Below are 21062 nucleotides of genomic sequence, written 5' to 3'. Positions count from 1 at the left end.
TACACATTCAACGACCACTTCAAAGAGCTCTGTGTGCCCGTCTTGCATGTCTACATTTCTCATGACGCCCAAAAGAACTACAAGGTCCAAGCAGCAGCTTATCGTCCCAGTAATCTCGAAATTCCACCGTCATGTACTACTATGGGCACAGAAACCGCCCTCCACTTCGAGACGCCGTCCTCATTTCCGCTCTGCGGAGAAACCGGGATTGGAGACGAAAGACCGCATGAGTTCATAAACTCGGTAAGTTGAATAGCACTGTGGGGGGAGGTAGGTTCATGGCGCAGCCTACTACATCCTACTACATCCTGCCATCCGCATGGACAATGTTCGTCCGGCGCCATAGCATCACCGAACTTTCCAGCGCAAGTATACCTACCTAAGTTATAGTCGGGCGTCCAATTGGCGGAGGAAACCATGGGCTCCGAGTCCAGGCTGAAGATGCACAGTGGGCATCTACTGGCCCACGACACAACAAACCCATCTCAAACAACACCAACATCTTACAACAACTTGAACCGACCTGGACAGAACAATACCAGCAACAAGACGCTGCTCCGCGGCACAGCCAGTCTAATCATATGGGGCAGCGTCGACGGGACAGCCGTTGACGAAGAAGCCCTCAACGCATGGTGGACCAACGAACATCTCCCTGAACGCCTCGCCATTCCCGGCTTCCTACGGACGCGTCGATACTACGCACACTCACACTCCGAATCCCAATCATCATCATCTTCATCTCACTATCTCGTATGGTACGAAGTATCATCTCTAGAGACACTCACGTCGTCGGCCTACACGTCGGCTCTCGACGACCCAACCCCGAACACAAAACACTTTATGCCGTTACTGGCATCGATGAACAGGTCGGCTTGTCGACTCGTTTATTCTACGACAAGGCCTGAATTACTCGTCAACACAGGCGCCGGTGGCACACTCGCCCATATCGTCTTCCAACCCCCATTTTCTCTCGTTCAACGACAAGAACTCCGCTCATGGATCATCGACTCAGCTTGGTCAGCCGTTCTGGCGCCGTACCATGCGTGCCTGGCCCTGCATTTCTTCGAGCATGATGAACATGCTACCCGCGCGGGAAGTTCTACAAAGTCGTACCAGGCGGTGCGGTTTCAGGAGGATCAGTCGCAAACACGCGGTGCGTCTGGACGTACTATTACTGAAGACAACACTACTACTTCTACTACTACTCCTCCTCCTCCTCCTAATAGTACCACTACTAGTACTAGTGGTGGTCGGTGGATGCTAATGCTCGAATTCGCCGAACCGCTGGGAGCATCGTTTGGAAAGGCACAAGTGATTACTGATTCGATAGTGCGGCATCTCCAGGCTTTGCATGCAGATAATGTCCATGCGCGGCTGTATGGCCTTATTTGTGCGCTGGCTGTATGAATATGGAATTTGTAAGTGCCAATAAGACCATACAGCCGCTCCGGGTCACCGTACCGTGCTCAACTTCAGGCATGGGCACAGTCAGGAGAGGGTCAAGCGAACGCGTGGTTTTGTTTTTTTCGGCGGCCGTGGAATATCAAGCTTTAGAGGAGAAAAAGGGTCCTTCAGAAGTTTGGCATCTGATAAGTGTGGTGGAATGTAGACGGCCATCATTCCGGAAAGAGAACATAATGAACCATCATTTTCGGGGCTCACTACTATTCGTTGTTTGCTTTTGGTCATGGTCTCTTCATTAACATATCAGACATTGTTACAGGAGGCTCCTCTATCGCTTTTGGATCCTCATCTCGTACCGATCACTTCCAGCGGCAGCTGGACACCATGTCATCCATATGTAGTGTGCTACAATCAGCCCTCGCTCAGCGCACTGGTGTCGATCTTGAAGGTTTCGATCTCGTTCAGATAGTCCGGATCTATGAGGTGATTTTGTTAGTCCCTGCTTGTGCATCGCATCACTGCAAGGGGTGGGGGCAACATGAACCTACCAGTTTTGTTCTCGATAATAAACTTTTGCACCTTGCTGATCATGCCAGTGAACTCGCTCGTCAGTTCATGCAGATACAACCGGACCCTCTCGTTGCGCCGGGCGGCGCCTTTGATCGCCTGTATCGCCACATGATATCTACTGGTTTCATTGACCAGCATCATGTTGAACGGGGTCGTCGTCGATCCTTCTTCCTTGTAACTGGCGATCGTGACGCGGTCCATGTTCGGCCTTCCGAAAAGCAGTCCTTTGAGCTCAGGCGCGTACCCATGGTAGTTGAAATGGATGGGCACGTCTGCTGTGAACAGAGAATCAAATGCTTCGTCCGTCAAGGCGTGGGGGTGGCTCCTAGACGTTCCGAGGATCATCAGATCAGTGACATTGACGACACGGACGCGCAGATTCGGCACTCTCTTCCTCAACAAGTCCGCTGCTGCAATCACTTCGAATGTCAGTTCGGCCCCGATGCCCACAAGCACGACGTCGGGGTTGAGTCCTTCGTCGGTAGAAGCGAACTTCCACACCGACGCACCGGCGCGACAGTGATTCTCGGCTTCATCCGCCGACAAAAACACAGCCGATGGCTGCTTCGAGCCGACCATGAGGTTCACATAGTTCTTGGAATGCAGACAATGGGCCATAGTGGAGAGGAAGGTATTGGCGTCGGGTGGCAGATATACTCTAGCTGCATCAGGCTTGAGGTTCAAAACTGCTCCGATGAAGCTGGGATTTTGATGCGAGAACCCATTGTGTTCCTGTCTGGTCCAAGTCGACGTCTCGAGGTAGTTGATACTCGCAATGTCCTTGCGCCAGGTCAACTCTCGCGCCATTTTGCCGAATTTGGCAAATTGAACCATCATGGTGTGGATGATTCCCAGGAATGCTTCGTAGCTGGGAAATACGGCCGTCCGACCGGTAAGAGTGTAGCCTTGCATCCATCCTTGACACTGGTGTTCCGAGAGGGTTTCGATAAGCCGCCCACCGCGAGCATTAGAATACTGATCGACCTGGAAGTTCCTGGTCGTCGAGTTCAACACAGCATCAAGCTTGTTGGATTCGAACTCGTCGGGCGAGAAAATGCGGAAAGACTTGGGGTTGTCTTTGATCACCTGCTCGAGCAGCTTGCCCACTGTCTTCATGGAACTCTCCGAAGTTCCTTTCTTGACGGCAAACTTGCGCCAATCAATGGCGTTGAGCGGCTGGTAAGCATCATATGCTTCTTTCTTTTGACCTAAAAGTCGTTCGGGTTTCTCAGGGAAGACAGATTTGATCTCATCAATCACATCACCATTCTCCTTGAAGAGCTCCTTGGGTTTGTAGGATTCGAGCCACTCCTGGAGTTGCTTGAGCTCCTCTTTATCCGTCTTCGCAGCAGGGAGGGGGACTTGGTGGGACTTATATGACCCTTCGACAAACTGTCCATGGACCTTTTTCGGCCCCGACCATCCCTTGGGAGTCCGCAATATCAACACAGGCCAACGAGGCTTCATGATAGGCTTTCCGCTTCGTGCGGCTTTTTGGATGCGTCTGATTTCCGACACGGCCCACTCCATCGAGCTGGAGAGGTCTGCATCAATGTCTCCCAAGTCTTCAACCACTCTAGGCTGGTATCCATAACCTGTGAACAAGGCTGCCAGCTCTTTGTCGTCCAAACATCCATAAATGGTTCTCTCGCTGATCTTGAAACCGTTCACATGCACTATCGGCAGCACTGCTCCCGATTCGGCAGGATCGATATACTTGTAACCGTGCCATGCTGTAGCAGTAGGGCCAGTTTCAGCCTCGCCGTCACCGACCACACATGCCACAATCAGATTGGGATTGTCCATGACAGCGCCGAATGACACGGCCAGTGCATACCCAAGCTCACCTCCTTCATGGATGGCGCCAGGAGTCTCGGCGTTGATATGACTTGGGAAACCACCGGTGGTGCTGAAACCACTAATCAATCTGTGGAGTCCCTTCGCATCTTGCGAGTACTGGGGGTAGAACTTGGCCAGGGAGCCCTCGAGCCATAGGTTGGCCAGGATAGCCGGCGCGCCGTGACCCGGGCCTACAACAAATAGCATGTCCAGATCATGTCTCTTGATAAGAAGGTTGAGATGAGAGTAGACCAAGGTCAGCCCAGGGCATGTACCCCAGTGACCCAGTAATCTCGGCTTGATGTCGTCGAATGTGAGATCTCTTTCGAGCAGAACATTGTCCTGTAGGAAAATCATGGCGGCTGCGATGTAGTTGGCCGCACGCCGGTATTTTGCCATAAGATCGTTGGTATTGTCTGCCAACGTCGGCTTGTCCAGCTTGACTAGCAAATCAGAGACATAGTCGGGGATATTGGATGGCGGGGGAGGAGGATTCGGACGGTCCATCACTTCACCAGGCATTTTGAGACGGGTTGATTCAAGGCAACTTCGGAATGGCTCGTTGGAGAGAGCGCTTTAGCGATCTGGATGGTGTTGAGGGGACGGAGGTCGAAATCCCTGCGCGGTCAGCCAGATCGCAAAGACGGGAACAACAGAAGAAATGGCAAGGAAAGAACTACGAGGACGAAGGATGAGTGAGGTTCAAGATGTTTCATTCACTGTTGTTCCCTGTTTGCCATCATCACCATTACCATATCACTGCCACTCCGAATCCAGCGGGAGTGCGCGGGATGCGGGAGGATCATGTTGGTGACATTATGATGTCGAAGGTTTGTGGAACTTGATGAATCTGTGATGCAATACCAGGTACCTAGGTAGTATCGCGGGAGACCCAAGTTGCGCATGCATCCAATGAGGCCCATACAAGTCGTACATTGTACATGCGGATGCTCAGATTCCCGCTGCCATCATCGCAGCGAATCGCTGGCGAGTCCCGCAGCCCGTTCCTGAGGCGGGCGAGGTACGCAGCGACTTTATGCTGTGGATAGTGCTTTGTTCGTCGTCGCGGTGCCTGGTAGTCTGTGTTGTAGTGGTAATTAAGTGTGGTAGAAGCGTGGCCTCTCCCCATACTGCAGCTGTGGTCTGATGTCCTCATTACCACTGTATAGTGGCTGGACTACGAGATAAGACAAATACCAAACCCTCTCCCTCTCGCAAACGACAACTGGCAATCATACAAATACAAAAAAGTAGGGAGCGTGAGACCAGGTTATAAAGACACGCTCTCCCACCATGGGCATCATTATCCTCTCCATCAACGCCGGCAGTTCGTCGCTCAAGACAACCCTGTTCATCGAGGAAGACGACGCTGCCGGCAACAAGACCCTGCGACGGTTGGCCAGCGCCGAGATATCCGCCATCAATCAGCCTCCAGCCAAATACAAGTACAAGCGAGGCTCTTACAAAACCAACGACGAGATCGACCAGATCCATGACCACATCGGCGCCTTTGAGCATGCTCTCAATGCTTTCGTCTCGGACAAGGAGATTCCCGAGGTCACCAAGAAGGAAGATATCCTCTATGCCTGCCACCGGGTTGTACAGGGAGGGCGGTTCCGAGAAGACCAGCTACTCACGAAAGAGACGTTCGACATAATCAACAAGCTGTCGGATCTGGCACCATTGTATGGATTCTTAGACCCCTCCTTTACGGTACAGGACTAACATGTGTGCAGACATAATGCTTCCGCGGTAGCCCTCATGCTCGCCTGCCACCGGCATCTTCCCAAGGTCATCAACGTTGCCTGTTTCGACTCGGGTTTCCACCAGAGCATGCCCGATTATGTGAAGTGCTATGCGATCGACCAACAGATTGCTCAAGAGAAGGGACTTCGCAAATATGGCTTTCACGGCCTCAGTTACCAGTACATGACAAGACGGATAGCCAGGCATCTGGGGAAGCCTGAGTCCGAGCTCAACATGATCGCTCTGCATCTTGGGAGCGGCGCTTCAGCCTGCGCCATCAAGAATGGACAGTCAGTTGATACGACGATGGGCCTGACGCCGGTGTCAGGTCTGCCAGGCGGGACTAGGAGCGGCGACATCGACCCCAGCTTGGTCTTCCACTACACGTCTGAAGCGAGTGCACTCAGCCCGAACAGTACCAAAGACCTCCACATCTCGACGGCCGAAGAAATTTTGAACAAGCAGTCTGGCTGGAAGGCACTGACGGGAACCACTGATTTCTCCAAAATCGCCGATCCGAACGCCCCAGACACACACAAGCTCGCCTTCAACATCTTTGTGGATCGCCTTGTCGGCTATATCGGCAACTACTTCGTCAAATTGGAAGGCAAGGTCGACGCGTTGGTGTTTGCCGGCGGTATCGGCGAGAAAAGTGCTTATTTGCGCGAGGTGGTGACCCAGAAAGTGGCTTGTCTGGGCTTTACGCTCGACAAGGACAAGAACAAAAACGCAGCCGAAGGGGGTGACGTTGTTGAAATTGGGGCCAGCGACAAAGTGCGGACAATTGTCTGCGAGACTGATGAAGACGTGGGTACTTCCAAATCACTTGTCGTCAAAACCCTGCGAGCTGACAGTATCCTTAGTACGAGATGGCCTGGAATACCGCCATGCATCCACAACGAGAGACGACTCCGACGAACTGGTAACGACAACCCCGGATTCCGACGACTCATTGATTATACCAGCTTAGACGTTTGCCATAGATCGGACATATCGGACCAATTAAACCATAATCTTTCTCTACAGTGCCGAGTTGAATGTTGTTTGATCTCACACCCAGCGCCATGAATGCTCACTCTTTCAATTCCAGCCGCTGCTGCATGGGTAACGTTGGCTTGGGCTCACAGGTCAAGGCCAGATTCTCGAGGCACACCACGACTGAGCTCAATTTGTCATGCCAGCCCTGCCAGCCTCGTAAGCAAACAAGTCGCAGAGACTCAGTGCTGACTGAATTCATGCACGGCTGACTGGTGACTAATCAGCTGAATTGTCCTGGATCGTCGTTATCGACCGTCGCCGCCAATAACTCTTGTGATGACCTCCATCTCTGGTACAAGCAAGATCCGCGTCGACCCCGGCTGAGTGGAACGCGATGCTGTCCCCGGTACCTGATCCATCAACATGTGCGTGGCATTCCAAATATGGCCCACAAAGATTTTCGCTCCAGCAACTAGCAGTCCGAGTACTATCGATCCTCGCCCGCCCCGGTTCACCTTTAAGTGCCGCGACAATCTTTTGTCGGTCGCTGTGAATACACTGAATCCTTCTAGTCCACCGCATCACTTTGGCCTCACCAGGTCCTCACCTCAGAGTGACAGCTCTGGAGTGAATAAATATTTAGCGTCCCCTCTGCGACCGACGACTTATTTATAAAAACCCACGTTGGGGCTCCCAGGTTCCTCTCTCTTTGCTAACTTCCAAACCAAAAAGCATCAACATCAACCACTCCCAAATCATGTTGCTCTTCGCTTTCTTTTTGGCTCTGTCGCTGCTTGCGGCAGCGGACGCGGCAGCCATTGCGAGGAATCCGTACAGCTGCACAAGCTTTGTGGTTCGTGTTCCCGTCGACAACGTGACGCTGGTTGTACCACCATTCCCGGACTTCGCAGACCAATATGCGGCGACGGCATTCTCCAACGAAGTGACCAAGGGACTGTCTTTCCCGGCCCCATCATCGGCAAGTGACATGAACTCGACCACTCTAAGCACCACGTTCGACATCAGCGCCGACTACTGCACTCCAAACAGGCCTGGCCCACGATCTTCGACTCTACAGATTCTGACGCACGGCATCGGCTTCAACCGATCCTACTGGGACTTCTATCTGCCCGGAGCACCCGATGACGCATCGTACTCGTACATCAACAGCGTCACGGCCGCCGGATACAGCACTCTGTCATGGAATCGTCTGGGCATCGAGCCATCGACCATCCCCGATCCGTACAGAGAGCTACAAAGTCTGGTCGAGCTTGCAGTTCTCACAGAGCTCACGCGACTCGCACGAGGAGGCAGTGTCCCGCAGGTTCCTCAACCGAGCAAGGTGATTCACGTCGGCCACAGCTGGGGCAGCATTCTGAGCAACGCACTCGCCGCGACCGAACCAGATCTCAGCGACGGATTGGTTCTGACGGCATATTCGCATCTGACCACCTACCAGGGTCTATTCATTGCCGACTCATCGTTCCACATCGCCTCGCAGAACCAGCCCGATCGATTTCCCAGCAACACGTATTCAACAGGATTCCTGACTTGGCCTGACGCAGCTGCTAACCAGTACTCGTTCTTCGCGTACCCTTACTTTGACCCTGCCGTGTTGGTCCAGGCAGAAGCGACAAAGTACCCCTTTTCCGCGGGCGAGTTTTTGACTGCTGCCACTCTTCCTCTGGAAGCACCCAACTTTCGTGGTCCAGTGCTGTATCTGGCAGCAGAAGCAGACTTGATCTTCTGCGCTTCGAACTGCTCGGCTTTCTTTGGTCCAGACAGTGTCGCGGTCCAGGCTTTCAACGGCAGCGCCAGCGTCGAAACTTACATTCACCCTGATGTTGGACACGGGATCAACTTGCATAAGAACGCGACGGGCGCCTACAATGTCATTCTGGATTGGAGTTCGCGACATGGTTTCAGTGCTCGTCATTAGTGGTGAGAGTACGAGGGGCCATTGATGGATGCTTGAGCCTTTGACTGCAGGGCGGGCGGTGGCTGTGGTTGCGGTGGTTGCGGTGGTTGCGGTGGTAGTGGCGATGATGATGGTGTATCTGGCTTTTCTGGGAGCAACTTTGACTCGGAAAATCGAGTCAACTAGAGGCCTCACGCTTCTAAGTTTTCGGTGGATGAGAGCAGCGGCTGCAAGTTTTGCTGGTCTGCCGATGCTACTAGTACTAATGATTTCATGCGTTGTTTTTGGTGGCCTGGGCCAAAGATGGCTCACCACTAGCAGGTTGGTTGAAGCCATTGCACGGTTTTTGCTTTTTTGCCTTTTATTGCTTTGGGGAACTCAACGAGACGAGTTGAATAACAACTTCAATTCTTGGATGTGTACTACAGTACAGCCTCTTGCGATAGACGTACCGTTCTCTTCTCCCGTGCTGCATTTTACCCCTATGGCCGACTTCTACTCAAGCCAAATCTTTTTACCCATCTTGTCAATCTCTGCATGGAGGCATCAAGTCCAACTTCATATCAAACTACCAGAACCGCCGCTCAACGAAACTTACCAAGATCTCGATGGTGGAACAATCTCGGATGCAGTGGTCCCTATGGTAGGGATCCTGAAAGTGCTTTAAACACATCCTCCTTGCTAGCCAGGTGCTGCCCGGTTCCTACCGTCCACGTTGACGGCCAGGAAAACCACTATGTTACAAGGTCGATACTGGGTATGATTCTAAGAAATGGCATTGGCGGTCAATGGGCTCTTCCAAACTGATATCAAACTGAGCTAAAGCAATATAGCCATCAACTGCCGCGCAAAGGCCGCTTTAACAACTCAAGCGTGTGCTTCATCATAAGTAGTCAAGAATTGTCCCTCCGCCTATCTTCAACAGGTCTAGGTCCAGGTTCTCCACCATGTCTCCATCCCTGCAAACTCTAACGTAAACAAAGCACGAATATAATACAGGTGGGCAGGCGCCTCATATCATCAACAAGCCGCGTATCCTGGTAGCATATAGATCGTAAAGCATGCATGACTTCAGAGGTTTGCGCTTCAGGTTGCCGCTGTCAAGGATTCATGAGTCCCAACAATGCTCCTGCTGTGCCTTCCACTCCCTCATCAGGAGCACCTTCATGCTTCGATGAACCTCCGTCATTTAACGACTTTCCTGTTGGTCTAGGAGGACTCATTTGCTGGATCCTCCGTCGTTCACGCCTGCCCGATATGGGAGTTTGGGTTCGGGTTCCGGTGCTGGCTGAGGAGATGCTTCGCGTTTCGAAGAACCTCCATCGTTGACACCGGCCCAGTATGGGAGTTTTGGTTCGGGTTCCGGTCCTGGTTGGGGAGAAGCCTCCCTCTTTGAGCTTCCTCCATCGTTGACACCCGCCCAATATGGGAGTTTGGGTTCGGGGTCGGGTCCCGGCTCAGGAGAAGCTTCGCGCTTCGATGAGCCTCCGTCGTTAACGCCCGCCCAGTATGGCAGTTTGGGTTCGGGGGCGGGCTCGGGGTTAGCCTCCCGCTTCGAGGAACCGCCGTCGTTGACGCCCTTCCAGTACGATAGGCCGGGGTCCCTCTTATCTATGATTTCGATGATAGGGCTGAGCCAGCGCCGTATCTTTGTCTTGCTGCTGCCTCCATCGTTGACGCCCTTCCAGTACGACAGGCCCGGGTTGGGCGTAGGGTTTGGCTCGCGCTTGAAGATATCAAGAGGCCCTAGGGAAACAACGTGTTGTCAGCAACGGCCTATCATTATCCGAGTATGAACCCATTTTGTTTTGATTCCCCCTAGGTTTGTGGTTGGCTTCCTTTGCTTACCTGGAAGTGGCAAGGCCGACGACCCTTGAACAGATGCTAGAGCCAACACGAGGGTAACGGTGGTTGAGCTGATATGCATTGTGTAGATGACTCTCTTTGTACCAATGTCGACCCGTTTATACCTGTGGCCAGCACAGGAAGTGTAGTGTCAAACACAATATGCAAGCTCGAGCGAGGCGGGAAGGGAGATGAAGAAGTCGTCTTGTTCCAGCAAGCTGCTTGAAGAGGATCCGATCAGGCTGTCAGAGAGGAAACAGTAAGCACTGGCTGGATTGAATCTCAGGTGGTTGGGAAGCGTGGGAGTCCGGTCTGACTTTATAGCTTTGCCTTCTTTTCTCAGCTTTGCTATCTCGAATGCCAACCTCTCCACTTGCTCCCTCACCTGGACTCACCTTGGAGGTGCTGGCTGTGACCGTGGTTCGCGCGGTATTTGGACCTATCGTAGGGTTGAATCAACAAAATAGACGCTCTTGCCTCACTCGATCAGGACTTAGCACGTCGAGGGCGGCCGCCGTGACTTGCGATTCCCTCTCCTAGTCGAAGATCCCTTCCATCACACTGCAGGAGACACCCATCACGAGCAAGAAACGGTCACAATACTAGTAGAATAGGGGGTAGTCGATATGCAGGAGGCGGCCGGGAACAACCACAAAGAATGGAAGGAGAAAGGTGACCAGGGAAAGAACGGGATGGACACCTTTCGGTCAGTCCCAGCATCTTTTGACCACCTGGGCACGTCCGACCCGCTGGTACCGAGCTCGACGCGTCTATTCGCCTCCTGCTGCAGGCCGGGGCTGCTTAGTAGCAGCGTTTGGAGGCCGAACAGGCGGTCACCCTGGCATCATTCTTTTCTCACGGAAGGGGCAAGCAGCTCCTTGCGGCAGCTCTGTCAGAAACAATTGGACAGCGTGGATGTGCCTCATGGCCCGGGTTGCAATTGCAAGGATGGGAATCCAGGGTTCAATTTGGGTTGCATGTTTGTATCATGCAGTGAAGTAGTGGCAGTCGATGGGCGCTTGGCCAGGAACATCGTCCCCCATGTTGAGAAACTCTGCCAACTGCTGGCACCCAATCATTGTTGCACTGAGAGCAAATGCTGAGTGGTACTACGATACTTGTAGTATAGCTGCCAGGATTCGGTTAATTGGTGAGATCCGATCAAAACTGCAGCCCTAAAGTCAAACGGGTCCTTCTCTGCGCAGTCTTTTGTTTGCAATTGCTTGACAGCGTCAGGGCTGGAATAATGCATTTTACAGGAGATATTCCTGTGGCCGGTAATTGATAACCTACGGTCACGCTCTGACGAGCGGGCTGGCCTCTCCACAGTATCTTTCATGATAGAGATCTCGTCGTCCCAAGCGATTGAACTTCAGCACTGGATCGCTTGTCTCAGAGTGCAATGTCACCGCCTCAGGGGGCCCATCACGCAGCGACTGAAACTAGGTTGCGTTTCATCAGCCGCTGACCATCGACCGGCCTTGCCAAGTCGACGTGCAACACGATGAAAGAAAAAGTGTGCCTGAATGTTGCTTTGGGTATTGAGGAGATAGTCTCTCATGCTACCAATGTCCATTACCTTCCACCTTTTTGCCGGACTCCAGAATGCCTTGTAACGTAACAGTTGGCCAAGTCTATCCAATCTGGGAATTTCTCATTCACGTACATATGTAAATATAGGTAGTCTATGCCAAATTGTGCGGTATATAAGGACAACAAGGACACCAAACATGATTGACCGAATGCAAGATCCCATGAACACAAACAACGTCCGGAGGACCCCCCGGACCACCACCGACTATCTCATCACAGACATCGATCAACAGGTCCACTGCGCGAGAGACCAGCCCACCTTTTCTTTCCATCACGTATATATTGGCAGGCCCGGGAGGAGGGAAAGGCGGCGGCCTCGCCATTGGAAGAAGCGGTTGCGGCGCCGGTAGTGGTGGACGGAGCATAAGAGATGACTGCTGGAATTGAGGCGAAGGAGCCGTGTACGCCGGGGCAGGGAGATGGACGAGTGCGGTGCTCGATGAGGTCGGCGGGACTGGCGTATAGGATGGAAAGCGAAGGGAAAGTGGGTTTTGTTCTCGTCGTTGTTGTTCGTCGATCTGAGCCTGTAGTATCTTCTTCTCGGCGTCGGCGCTCTGTCCAGCAGCAGCGGCGGCAGCGGCAGGAGTAGCAGACGGAGGAGAGTCTGCTTCGACGAGATCGACGGTCGAGGCGGTCGAAAGCACACTCGGCGATTTGACCATGCGTTTATATCGTTTTTCTTGCCAGTTGCTGCCCCCACCTCTAAGTCGCGGAGCCTCTGTCGGACTAGCAGGTGAAGCTGTAGCACCCGTTGATGTGGATGTCGACGCTGATGTTGCCGTTGTGGCTGTAGTAGTCCTCGAAGGTTGTGGTGGTCGTCGTGGGCGGGCGCCACCAGATCCGGTCACGGACAACTGATCTGGGTCGAGAAGCGACTGGATCTTAACGGCGTCTTCTTCGTCAATGACGATTTTGCCATCGGCTCGTCTCTCGAACTTGACGTTCAGTTTATCCGATGGGGCCGGCGAAAGTGCTTTGGCTTTGCCTTTGGCCTTCACAGTTGCCGTTGCCGTTTCTGCTCGGGCTGATTGGGCAGCCCGATGGGCGTGACCGGCTGTAACTTTGCTGCTGCTGCTGGTGCTGTTATCGGTACTCATAGATAGTGGGCTAGAGTTCAATGATAACCCCGGTACAATGCTCGACTGTGCAGAAGCTCTGTGAAGAGCAGCCAGGAGGCCCCTAGTGGGGGCGTCCGTTGCCTTTCCGCTGACCATGTCGTTGCGGCCCAGATTGGGAGGCTTTGGAGTGCCGGACGGCCCTGTACGAGCTGCAGGAAAGACAGGCTTGGGCGGCACAGGCTCTTCATCGTACGTCGACGGGAGGGTGAAAACGGTCTCGCGAGATTTCCAAGTCGCGCCGGTCTTTATCCATGTGTATCAGTCAGCAATGCTCGACCTTGTTGCAGTATCGTGCCCTCTAAATATATCCCAGGCCGGAAAGGACTCACCAGATCAGGAACAAGCAATCGAGGCGTCGGCTGATCCTTTTTCTCCTCAACCGGCTCGGGGGCACGTCGTAATCTGAAATGAAGGGCTCGCTTCAGTAGAGAGGTTGACGAGGTGCCCTTGGCCTCGGAAGTCGACGAGTTGATCTGGCTGTGTTCAAATGCCCAGGTGCCCTGCCGGAGTTTGTCGTACGACATGTCGTCCAGGGTCTCTAGGGTCTCGGCGGTCTGCTCGCTGCTTTTCGTAGACGAGTCTCCGGACCAGCGATGTGGTCGCGCTGACCGCGTCGAGACAAGTATTCTGTTACACGCAACCCGGTCAGCGCCAACGGGCTTCTCGAAAGAAAGAGGAAAGCGGTTGACCGTGTCAGGGTGCCACCTACTGCTCATTCCTTCGCAACCCTCGAAATCCCAGAAACGTCATGCGATCCTCTTCGTCCACAATAGCCATGTTGGCGATCTCCTCGATTCGTGCGCACAGCAGCGTCCAGCTATCTTCGAACTGTATCCGTGCATTGTCCGACCATTGTGTCTTTTGTGCCGCCTCTTCGGACAGGCTGCGCAGAGTATACAAGACCAAGGTGGCTCTTTGGACTGTCTCCGCCAGTCTCTGTTCGTCTTCTTTGGTGCAGCTGGAGCAGAACGTCTCGAGGGACTGGCACAGTGTGACTTCGAGGGAGTCTTCTTGTAGGGCGCCGATCTGCACTGCGATGACGGCGATCTCGCCAGCCGTTGTCGGCAGCACTTGGAGCGATTCTCGAACTCGATATAGATCGTGGAAAAGTACTTTGGTCGAAATACCGACCGAACCCATCTGGAAGGTCATTCTGGCCTTTTCTGCGCCGTTGCGATACTAGTAACCTGAAATTTGCCTGGATACCAGGTCACAATGGTTCGCATTGCAGCGGAAGACAGACGGATGGGACGATCAGGCTGAACGACATCTCACGGCTTCGTTGAACGCTGCTCAGATTGAGCTTAGCGCAAGCCACACACTGCAGTCAGTTTTGCAAAGGGCGAGGGGGCGCTCAGGAGGCAGAGTCCAGCCTGATCGATGGGTTTCAGAGTGTTCTTCATCTTGCAAGTCTGGCATCGAGAAGACCTTCTTTCTGAACAGTACCTCGACATTTTGTCGCAGTTACTTGTCGTCTTACCCAGAAATTGAGTCCTTAGTGGGGGGCGGGTTGCCTCCAAGCGTCAATCAGTAAGCGAGAAGAGCGCCCGGCATGGCGGGCAACACCGCTACAGGGGATGTCACTGCCAGTGCCAGTGGCAGTGATGGGCAGCTCAAACTGCTAAGCCTGGGTCAGTTGTGCTGCAAGTTGCCCATTTTTTTGATTCCCAAGCCATGGTGCTGACGATGTTTGATCTTCCCAGATGGCGGCGGTGTGCGCGGTCTCTCAAGCCTCCTGATCCTGAAGAAGATCATGCGAGAAGTCGGCGCGGCAATGAATCCTCCTCGGGAACAGCTGAAGCCCTGCGAGTATTTCGACCTCATCGGCGGCACCAGCACGGGCGGGTAGGAGGAACCTCTCCATTGATAATACAGTTAAAACAATTGCCAGCGGGTTGCGCAGGGCTTGGGTTGACGAAGGCCTTTTTACAGGATAATAGCCATCATGCTGGGCCGGCTGCGCATGTCGGTGGATGAATGCATCCATGAATACGAGAGACTGAGCAAGGCTGTCTTTGGCCAGCGGAAAAAGGGCAGCCCTGAGATCTTCAGTGCCACGGCGCTCGAGGAGGCGATCCAGTCGGTGATCCGAAGAAAACTGGGCCATCACGCCGAGCACGACCCGCTCCTGGATCCTTTCCAGTTGCAAAGCCGCAACAACAACAACAACAACAACAACAACAACCATCACGGTGAAAAGGGTAAAGTGTGAGTTCGCTTCTTCTTACAACTTAAAGGAGACCACGGCTTTTCTGGGCCGCCTGCAACTCCTCCCGTCGTCATTGTAAAGTAATAAACAGAGCTCATGTCACCCCAGGATCGTCTTCTCCATCCGGCAAGCCCATGCAAATACAGTTCAAGCTCAAGGTTTCCGCAGCTATCCCGTCACGTTCGACGAGGGCCATCCCTGTACTATATGGCAGGCGGCCCGGGTGACGTCGGCCGCGTCGACCTTTTTCAAGCCCGTCGAAGTAGCTGGCGTCCATTGGTGTGACGCTGCCTTGGGCTTCAACAATCCCACCAAGCTAGTCCTGGCCGAAGCAGCTCGGTTGTGGAGCGACCAGCGCCGGCACTTTGACGAGAACAAGATCGGCGTCCTGCTGAGTATTGGCACGGGAGAATCTAAAATCATCTCCTTGGGCAAACGACATGGCTCGTTGCTCGGGGAAAGCGTTCATGACCTATCTCGCCGACTGGGCGTTGACTTTAGAGTGCTCGAGGCATTGAAGACTATTACCACGGGCACGAACCAGACCGCTTTTGAGATGAAGGGCGACATGAGGCAGAGGAAAGTCCGTAACAACTGGGCCAGTGACCGCTATTTCCGCTTCAATGTCGACCGCGGTCTTGAAGAGGTTGCCCTGTTTGAGTATGAAAAGATCGAAGAGATGAAGGCTAACACCAGTGAATACTTCCTGACCCATGACGAGGAATTCAATACTTGCAGTTCATATCTCGCCAGTCTGGCGGACGGCCGAGGCTTACAACCAGATCGTCAATTGGAACTCTTGCACTCGCCGGCTGCCCCTACCGCTGTCGTCTCCCTGGCAGAATTCGGCTTGTGAGTGCTGATATGATTCCTGCCGCCCTGCCTTTGGCTAAGCCCTCTCGTGGCACAGGACAGCAGACATATATGCCGAGCGTGAGACGATGCTACGAAGGAAAAAAGAACTAGAAGGTAAATCACCGGCCGAAGTGAAACCCCGGCTAAGCCGCAATCTAGATACCCTACGAGACGGCTCTGCATGGCCTACCTTGGTGATTGCCGACATCTTTCATACCGAAAGTCTGGAGAGGTGGGATTCCGCCGAGCGAGCGTTCCGCGACGAGCAGGGAAAAACGCCTTTACCGGACCTCCTCCATCGGCTGGTGCAACAGAGAATCAAGAGTTTCGAAGCCTTGGTGCGTGCCAAAGATTTCTACGAACTCGTGCTGGCCAGGCAAGAGAGGGTGTTGCCACCAGGAAGCCTGGGTCAAGCATGGGTGGCTCATCGGCTCGGTCGAGCTTATCGCGAACTTGGCCGGCCCGCCATCGCCTGGAAATATCATAAAGACGCCCTGGCTTCTTTCAAGTACCACTTGGGGCCTACGAATCACAAGACGGAAACTTGTGCATTTGCCGTCACACAGCTAGAACAGCTTTTGTGTGAGGAACCAGCAGCTAAGGTGGCCGAGTCGCCGGATGGGCTGACTGGCCGCTTCAGACGCCTGTGGGCAGCCTAAGCGATAAGGAGGAACGGAATTTGTTACGATGCGAAGGAGGACAATCATAGATCGACGGAAATAAGGTCCTGGATACTAGTAAGGGCCATTGGAGGCCTTCCTCGTAAGCAATGAAGATGAAGTCAGCACATATGGCAGTACAGCTGTCCTCCCTGTTTTCAAAGTTACCTAGTATCCCCACGAACATTATCGCACGACCTCTTTCTTTCTCGACTATTCTTTTCTTGCGGAGTCTAGACTCTAGAGTCTAAGACGGCGGACTGGTACGGCTAAGGCCAAGGCAGGCAGCCATGCCGTAGAAGACGTCAATGTTGCCGTAGACGCCCCCGAATGTTTCCTGGCAGGGACCTTGGGTGAAGACGGGCACGTCGGTGAGAGAGTGCACACCTTGGTCGGCCTAGATGCAAACGGTTAGTGACGAAAAATGGACCAAAGGGGGCAACGCTAGGAGCGATCGAAGATGGTCAGACAGAGGAGAAGGGAGAAAACTTACCGAAACCGGTAGAGTGCCATTGATCAAGAACCCAGTGACGGCATCGACATAATTGACATAGTAATCATTGTTGGAGAAGCCAGTGATGTTCAAGGCTGGCAGACGAGGACCATCTTTGTGGACCTGGTAGTTTTCACGGTGGTCCGGGTTGGCCGTGACACCCTGGAACAAAGTATAGCGAGGATCCCAGTTGGCTGGGAAATTGACGCCCTCGCTGTAAACGAGGTTCTGGTCGCTGCCGATGGGCGCGGAGCGGTTGGCAACCACGTACTGAGACAAGCCGGATTCCTGGTATGTGCCGATGGCGCCGCGCTTCTTGCGGTCTGAATCCTGGGCATTGAGGAATTTGGTGTCGACGCTGCCGGTGACATCGAAGCCGTGGCCATGGTCAGCCGTGACGAGGACCAGAGTGTCGTTCAGCTCGCCGATCGACTCGAGGTATTTCAGCGTGGCTTTGACGGTGTCGTCGAGCTCGAGCAGGTCGCCCAGAGCGCGGTCATAGTCCAGAGTGTGCATTTGCTTGTCGATGCTGGCGGCCTCGGACATGAGGAAGAAGCCGTCCTCTTGGTGGCGAGTGTGCAGAATCTCAAGGGCCTTGAGAGTCATGTCCTTCAGACCCGGCTGGTCCGTGGCACTCGAGTTGGAGCCGTCGGGCGCCGTCTTGGGCTTGTTCAGGTTCTTCTTGTATACGTTGCGGTCGAGCCAGACCGCCATGTTGCTCACAGAGAAGATCCCCAGTGTCTTGGACGAATTGGATGTCGCTTGCAATGCCGTGTTATTCAACACCACGTTGTACCCCTTCTTGGCAAATTCCTCGTAGTAATCCTTGCCCTGGAACGAGCCTTTGCCAGGGTAGAACTGCTCGGCACCGCCGCCGAATAGCACATCCGGCCCGGTCCAGTTGGTCCACGTGTAGTTGGTGATGCCGTTCAGGAACGAGTCAATCACCGCTCCGTATTGGGCTCGTTCACGCGTGTGTGCGGTCAAAGCAGCCGGAGTGGCATCGGCAATGAATGCGGTCGACACAATACCGACACCGCCGCCATAGAGACGATGGAAGAGCTCGGCGATAGTCTCAACCTTGGGGTCGTCGAATGGCGTCTTGGAGCTGTCGACGTACACGCCCAATGCGTTGACGGTCGATTTGTGGCCAGTGTAGAGAGCCGTGGCAGAGTTGGCACTGTCGGTTATGAATGAATCCAGCGAGTGTGTCATTTGGTGTCCCAGAACCGGGAACTGGTCCAGCGCCAACTTGGTTTGGTACTTGCCGTTGATCGACTGATGAGCAAGTAGTCGGCCAGCGGTGATCATGTTGGTCGTCATGCCATCTCCAATGAACATAACCACATTCTTGGCCCGTCGGCGGGGCTCAATGTCCCGAACGGTCCAATTGGCATATGTGGTCGAAGTGTTCCGATAGTGCAATGTAGCAATGTACTGGCCCGGCTCGTAGAGAGCAACCCGCCTGTACGCCTTTGCGGCCACACTGACCTGAGACGGGGTGTGTGCCGCCTTGGCAAACAAGTCCTCGTACCAGGTAAAGTTCCATGTCTCGAGCTTTGGTTCAGGGATGTTGAAAAAGTCTGCAGCTGGCTTAGCGCCCTTGCCCTCCTTCTCAATGGTCAGGCTGAAGTTGGCGTCCGGGGTAGTGTAGCCTGGGATCGCTTCACTCCCGTTGAGCGGGGCATGCACTTCAACACGGATGTCAAAGTACTGTCCTGGGAGGAAGTCGGCCTGGTCAGGTGGTAGGATACAGCCCAAGCTCGGGCAGCCTCCCAAACGTTGGTAGGTCTGGGCAGCACAGTGGGCGCAGAAGGCACCGACCGCTAGAGCAGCCTTCAAGGCCAGCTGTGTTCTCATCCTGGCTCTGGTTTCTGAACGGTTGCCGCGTTCAGATCAGGTTGAAGACCGCCACGGTGCCAACAGCGCAGACCCTCCATTTTTGTACCTGGCGAGAGGGCTCGCCGAGCTCCATCGACCTTGCGTCAACGGCAAGGGAAGCATTCCGGAAGGTTGCACTTCAGTCTACACGTGGTCAATAGTAGAGTCTTGTTAGCTTTTGAGAAGGGTCCCGCATGGCCACTAGGTAGGCCCCAGTTGAAGCTCCAGTGGTCGGGCTCAACTTGAATGCTGGGTAGGTACCTAGGTAGGTGACGAGCACGGCGGCGGGCGGGCTAATACCAAGAACCGGAGGACGCCTGCCAAGCCCGGTGGGAGAGAACAGACAGGCCCATCCAATCGAATGGTCACGTTTCCGGAGAGAAAATGTCTTGGCTCGCCGCTCTTAAAGGCTTGGTTACGCCATCTCCATGGCTTAATGCCTTTGAAATAGTGCACAGCTCGACTATTCTGTATGTGCGTGCTAGAAGACGCCTTTGCGATTGGCGAGCTCCCTTCAAGAGCTAGCAGCGCAGTCGGGCCATGATAAACCCGCGGAAAGCAACCGCCGACCACAAGTGGTGCCAATAGATCAAGAAATGATGTTGAGGCGGCAGCTGTGAGTGCACTCGCGAGGATCCAGATCCGATTCTCTCGGAACTTTGCGTAGTACTAGTTGAGAAAGATCGAAACAATGTCTTGGTATTTGGGACGATACCTACCAGGTGCCTTGTTGAGTACGTTTGTCGGCTGTGAATGGCGAGGCTAGGCCTCGCTGTGGATGCGCACGCTGGCCGTTCCGAGCAGCATGAGACGCAGGCGTGCCTGTTTCAATGGCCAGGGTACTTGCTTCAATGCCGAGCTTATCCAGCCCGCTTCGGGGCACGGCCCTCATGAACCTGTCCGAGCTGCGGCGGTCACCGAGAGTTGAGCGAGCTTGCATCATTCCCACTTCGTCGAGTTCCATCAGGAAAGAATAATAAGCGTGACAACATTCTCGCGCAGCACTGTTAAGGACGCCGAAAGGATACGAAGGACTTACTAGCAATGGATACGCTTCGTGAACTGTCCACGGCTGAGGCGGACCACGACTTGGCTGGTGTCAATGGCCACGACTCACCTCGCCTTACCTAGGTAGCAAGGTAGCGGTAGCACAAGAACGCGCCAAGTTCATGATGCTACCAATAGGAAACCCCCGACTCAGGGACAGGCAACTAGCGAAGGAAATGTTGTTTGGCCTGAGACCAGCAATGTCCATTGGAGCTAGCAGAAGAACCTGTAGTAGAAAATCTGTGGCCGTTGTACACCTATTCATCGTCTTCACCTCCCAATGTCCTAAGAGCATGCCGACGACGCGTGCAACAACACCTTGGATGAGGTATATGATCTTCCTCCATGAGTCATGGCACCACCATCAAATGCCAATCTTTATACATGCAGCTCTTGGCCAGGACTATCATCATGCTCAATGGTAGCTGAAATGAGGCCGTAGGGGTTCGAAGGGTGCCAGTGTAGGGTCGTCGTTGGAATTGAAGAGACTGAACTGGGAAGCGTAAGCACTCAATGCCGAACTGTTCCCAGCTCCCTAGGGTATCTGTATCACTAGGGATGGACATTGTACAGGCTTGCATGAAACATGCATTGATTCCACAACAGTGAGTGCTATGAGCTGCGGTCTGCACTGGGGAATGTGTCGCATGCGCAGACACGCGTGAGCAGCATCGTGTGCCACTGGCAGTGCAGCCGCACAAAGTACGCGCAGCTGCCAGTGGTCAGAGTTAAAGTGCCGCGTGTGCAGGGGGGATAAAAAGTACAATATTATTAAATGTCGAACCACTCCACTCTGAGAATAATGCAGCCTGGATCGGAAAACCGACATTAAATCCGGCGTGGTCATTGGCTGGCTGCGCATCCGGATCGGCCAGAAAGACAGATTTCCCCTGACGAGGATGACGTC

General features: G+C 53.7%; 8 protein-coding genes across 9 annotated transcripts; 4 read left to right on the top strand and 4 right to left on the bottom strand.

The window, feature by feature from the left end:
- The first annotated feature begins 1 nt into the window (after position 1).
- On the top strand, positions 2 to 1982 carry HMPREF1120_03138 (uncharacterized protein). Its single transcript, XM_009157193.1, has one exon. The coding sequence runs from the start codon at positions 418 to 420 to the stop codon at positions 1405 to 1407; it is 990 nt and encodes a 329-aa protein (XP_009155441.1). The 5' UTR covers positions 2 to 417; the 3' UTR covers positions 1408 to 1982.
- Positions 883 to 5236, bottom strand: HMPREF1120_03137 (uncharacterized protein). The gene is made up of 2 exons (XM_009157192.1): positions 1953 to 5236; positions 883 to 1880 (listed from the first exon to the last, which is right to left on the bottom strand). The coding sequence occupies exons 1-2, from the start codon at positions 4333 to 4335 to the stop codon at positions 1816 to 1818; spliced, it is 2448 nt and encodes an 815-aa protein (XP_009155440.1). The 5' UTR covers positions 4336 to 5236; the 3' UTR covers positions 883 to 1815.
- On the top strand, positions 5107 to 6485 carry HMPREF1120_03136 (acetate kinase; the record flags this gene model as incomplete). Its single annotated transcript, XM_009157191.1, has 3 exons — positions 5107 to 5498; positions 5550 to 6366; positions 6423 to 6485. 3 exons carry the CDS (start codon positions 5107 to 5109, stop codon positions 6483 to 6485), a joined length of 1272 nt encoding a protein of 423 aa, XP_009155439.1.
- An 809-nt stretch (positions 6486 to 7294) lies between these two features.
- HMPREF1120_03135 (uncharacterized protein) lies at positions 7295 to 8476 on the top strand (the record flags this gene model as incomplete). The annotated part of the gene is made up of 1 exon (XM_009157190.1): positions 7295 to 8476. The coding sequence occupies one exon, from the start codon at positions 7295 to 7297 to the stop codon at positions 8474 to 8476; it is 1182 nt and encodes a 393-aa protein (XP_009155438.1).
- A 378-nt stretch (positions 8477 to 8854) lies between these two features.
- HMPREF1120_03134 lies at positions 8855 to 11406 on the bottom strand. Of its 2 annotated transcripts, none has more exons than XM_009157188.1 (3): positions 10696 to 11406; positions 10304 to 10630; positions 8855 to 10201 (listed from the first exon to the last, which is right to left on the bottom strand). In XM_009157188.1, the coding sequence occupies exons 2-3, from the start codon at positions 10380 to 10382 to the stop codon at positions 9675 to 9677; spliced, it is 606 nt and encodes a 201-aa protein (XP_009155436.1). In that variant the 5' UTR covers positions 10383 to 10630; positions 10696 to 11406; the 3' UTR covers positions 8855 to 9674. The 2 variants fall into 2 exon arrangements, with proteins under 2 accessions (XP_009155436.1, XP_009155437.1); XM_009157189.1 differs by having other exon boundaries at positions 10304 to 10542.
- A 411-nt stretch (positions 11407 to 11817) lies between these two features.
- HMPREF1120_03133 (uncharacterized protein) lies at positions 11818 to 15182 on the bottom strand. The gene is made up of 3 exons (XM_009157187.1): positions 13721 to 15182; positions 13341 to 13638; positions 11818 to 13254 (listed from the first exon to the last, which is right to left on the bottom strand). Exons 1-3 carry the CDS (start codon positions 14161 to 14163, stop codon positions 11986 to 11988), a joined length of 2010 nt encoding a protein of 669 aa, XP_009155435.1. The 5' UTR covers positions 14164 to 15182; the 3' UTR covers positions 11818 to 11985.
- Positions 14564 to 16734, top strand: HMPREF1120_03132 (uncharacterized protein; the record flags this gene model as incomplete). The annotated part of the gene is made up of 6 exons (XM_009157186.1): positions 14564 to 14642; positions 14715 to 14856; positions 14944 to 15219; positions 15329 to 16072; positions 16131 to 16189; positions 16235 to 16734. The coding sequence occupies 6 exons, from the start codon at positions 14564 to 14566 to the stop codon at positions 16732 to 16734; spliced, it is 1800 nt and encodes a 599-aa protein (XP_009155434.1).
- HMPREF1120_03131 (alkaline phosphatase) lies at positions 16729 to 20915 on the bottom strand. The gene is made up of 2 exons (XM_009157185.1): positions 17228 to 20915; positions 16729 to 17131 (listed from the first exon to the last, which is right to left on the bottom strand). Exons 1-2 carry the CDS (start codon positions 19085 to 19087, stop codon positions 16982 to 16984), a joined length of 2010 nt encoding a protein of 669 aa, XP_009155433.1. The 5' UTR covers positions 19088 to 20915; the 3' UTR covers positions 16729 to 16981.
- Between the last annotated feature and the right edge of the window lie 147 nt (positions 20916 to 21062).

The sequence above is a fragment of the Exophiala dermatitidis genome (assembly GCF_000230625.1).
Source record: "Exophiala dermatitidis NIH/UT8656 unplaced genomic scaffold supercont1.3, whole genome shotgun sequence".
NCBI classification, from domain to species: domain Eukaryota; kingdom Fungi; phylum Ascomycota; class Eurotiomycetes; order Chaetothyriales; family Herpotrichiellaceae; genus Exophiala; species Exophiala dermatitidis.
The sequence above is the reverse complement of the archived record's forward strand: the minus strand, read 5'-3'. Positions and strand labels throughout refer to the sequence as shown.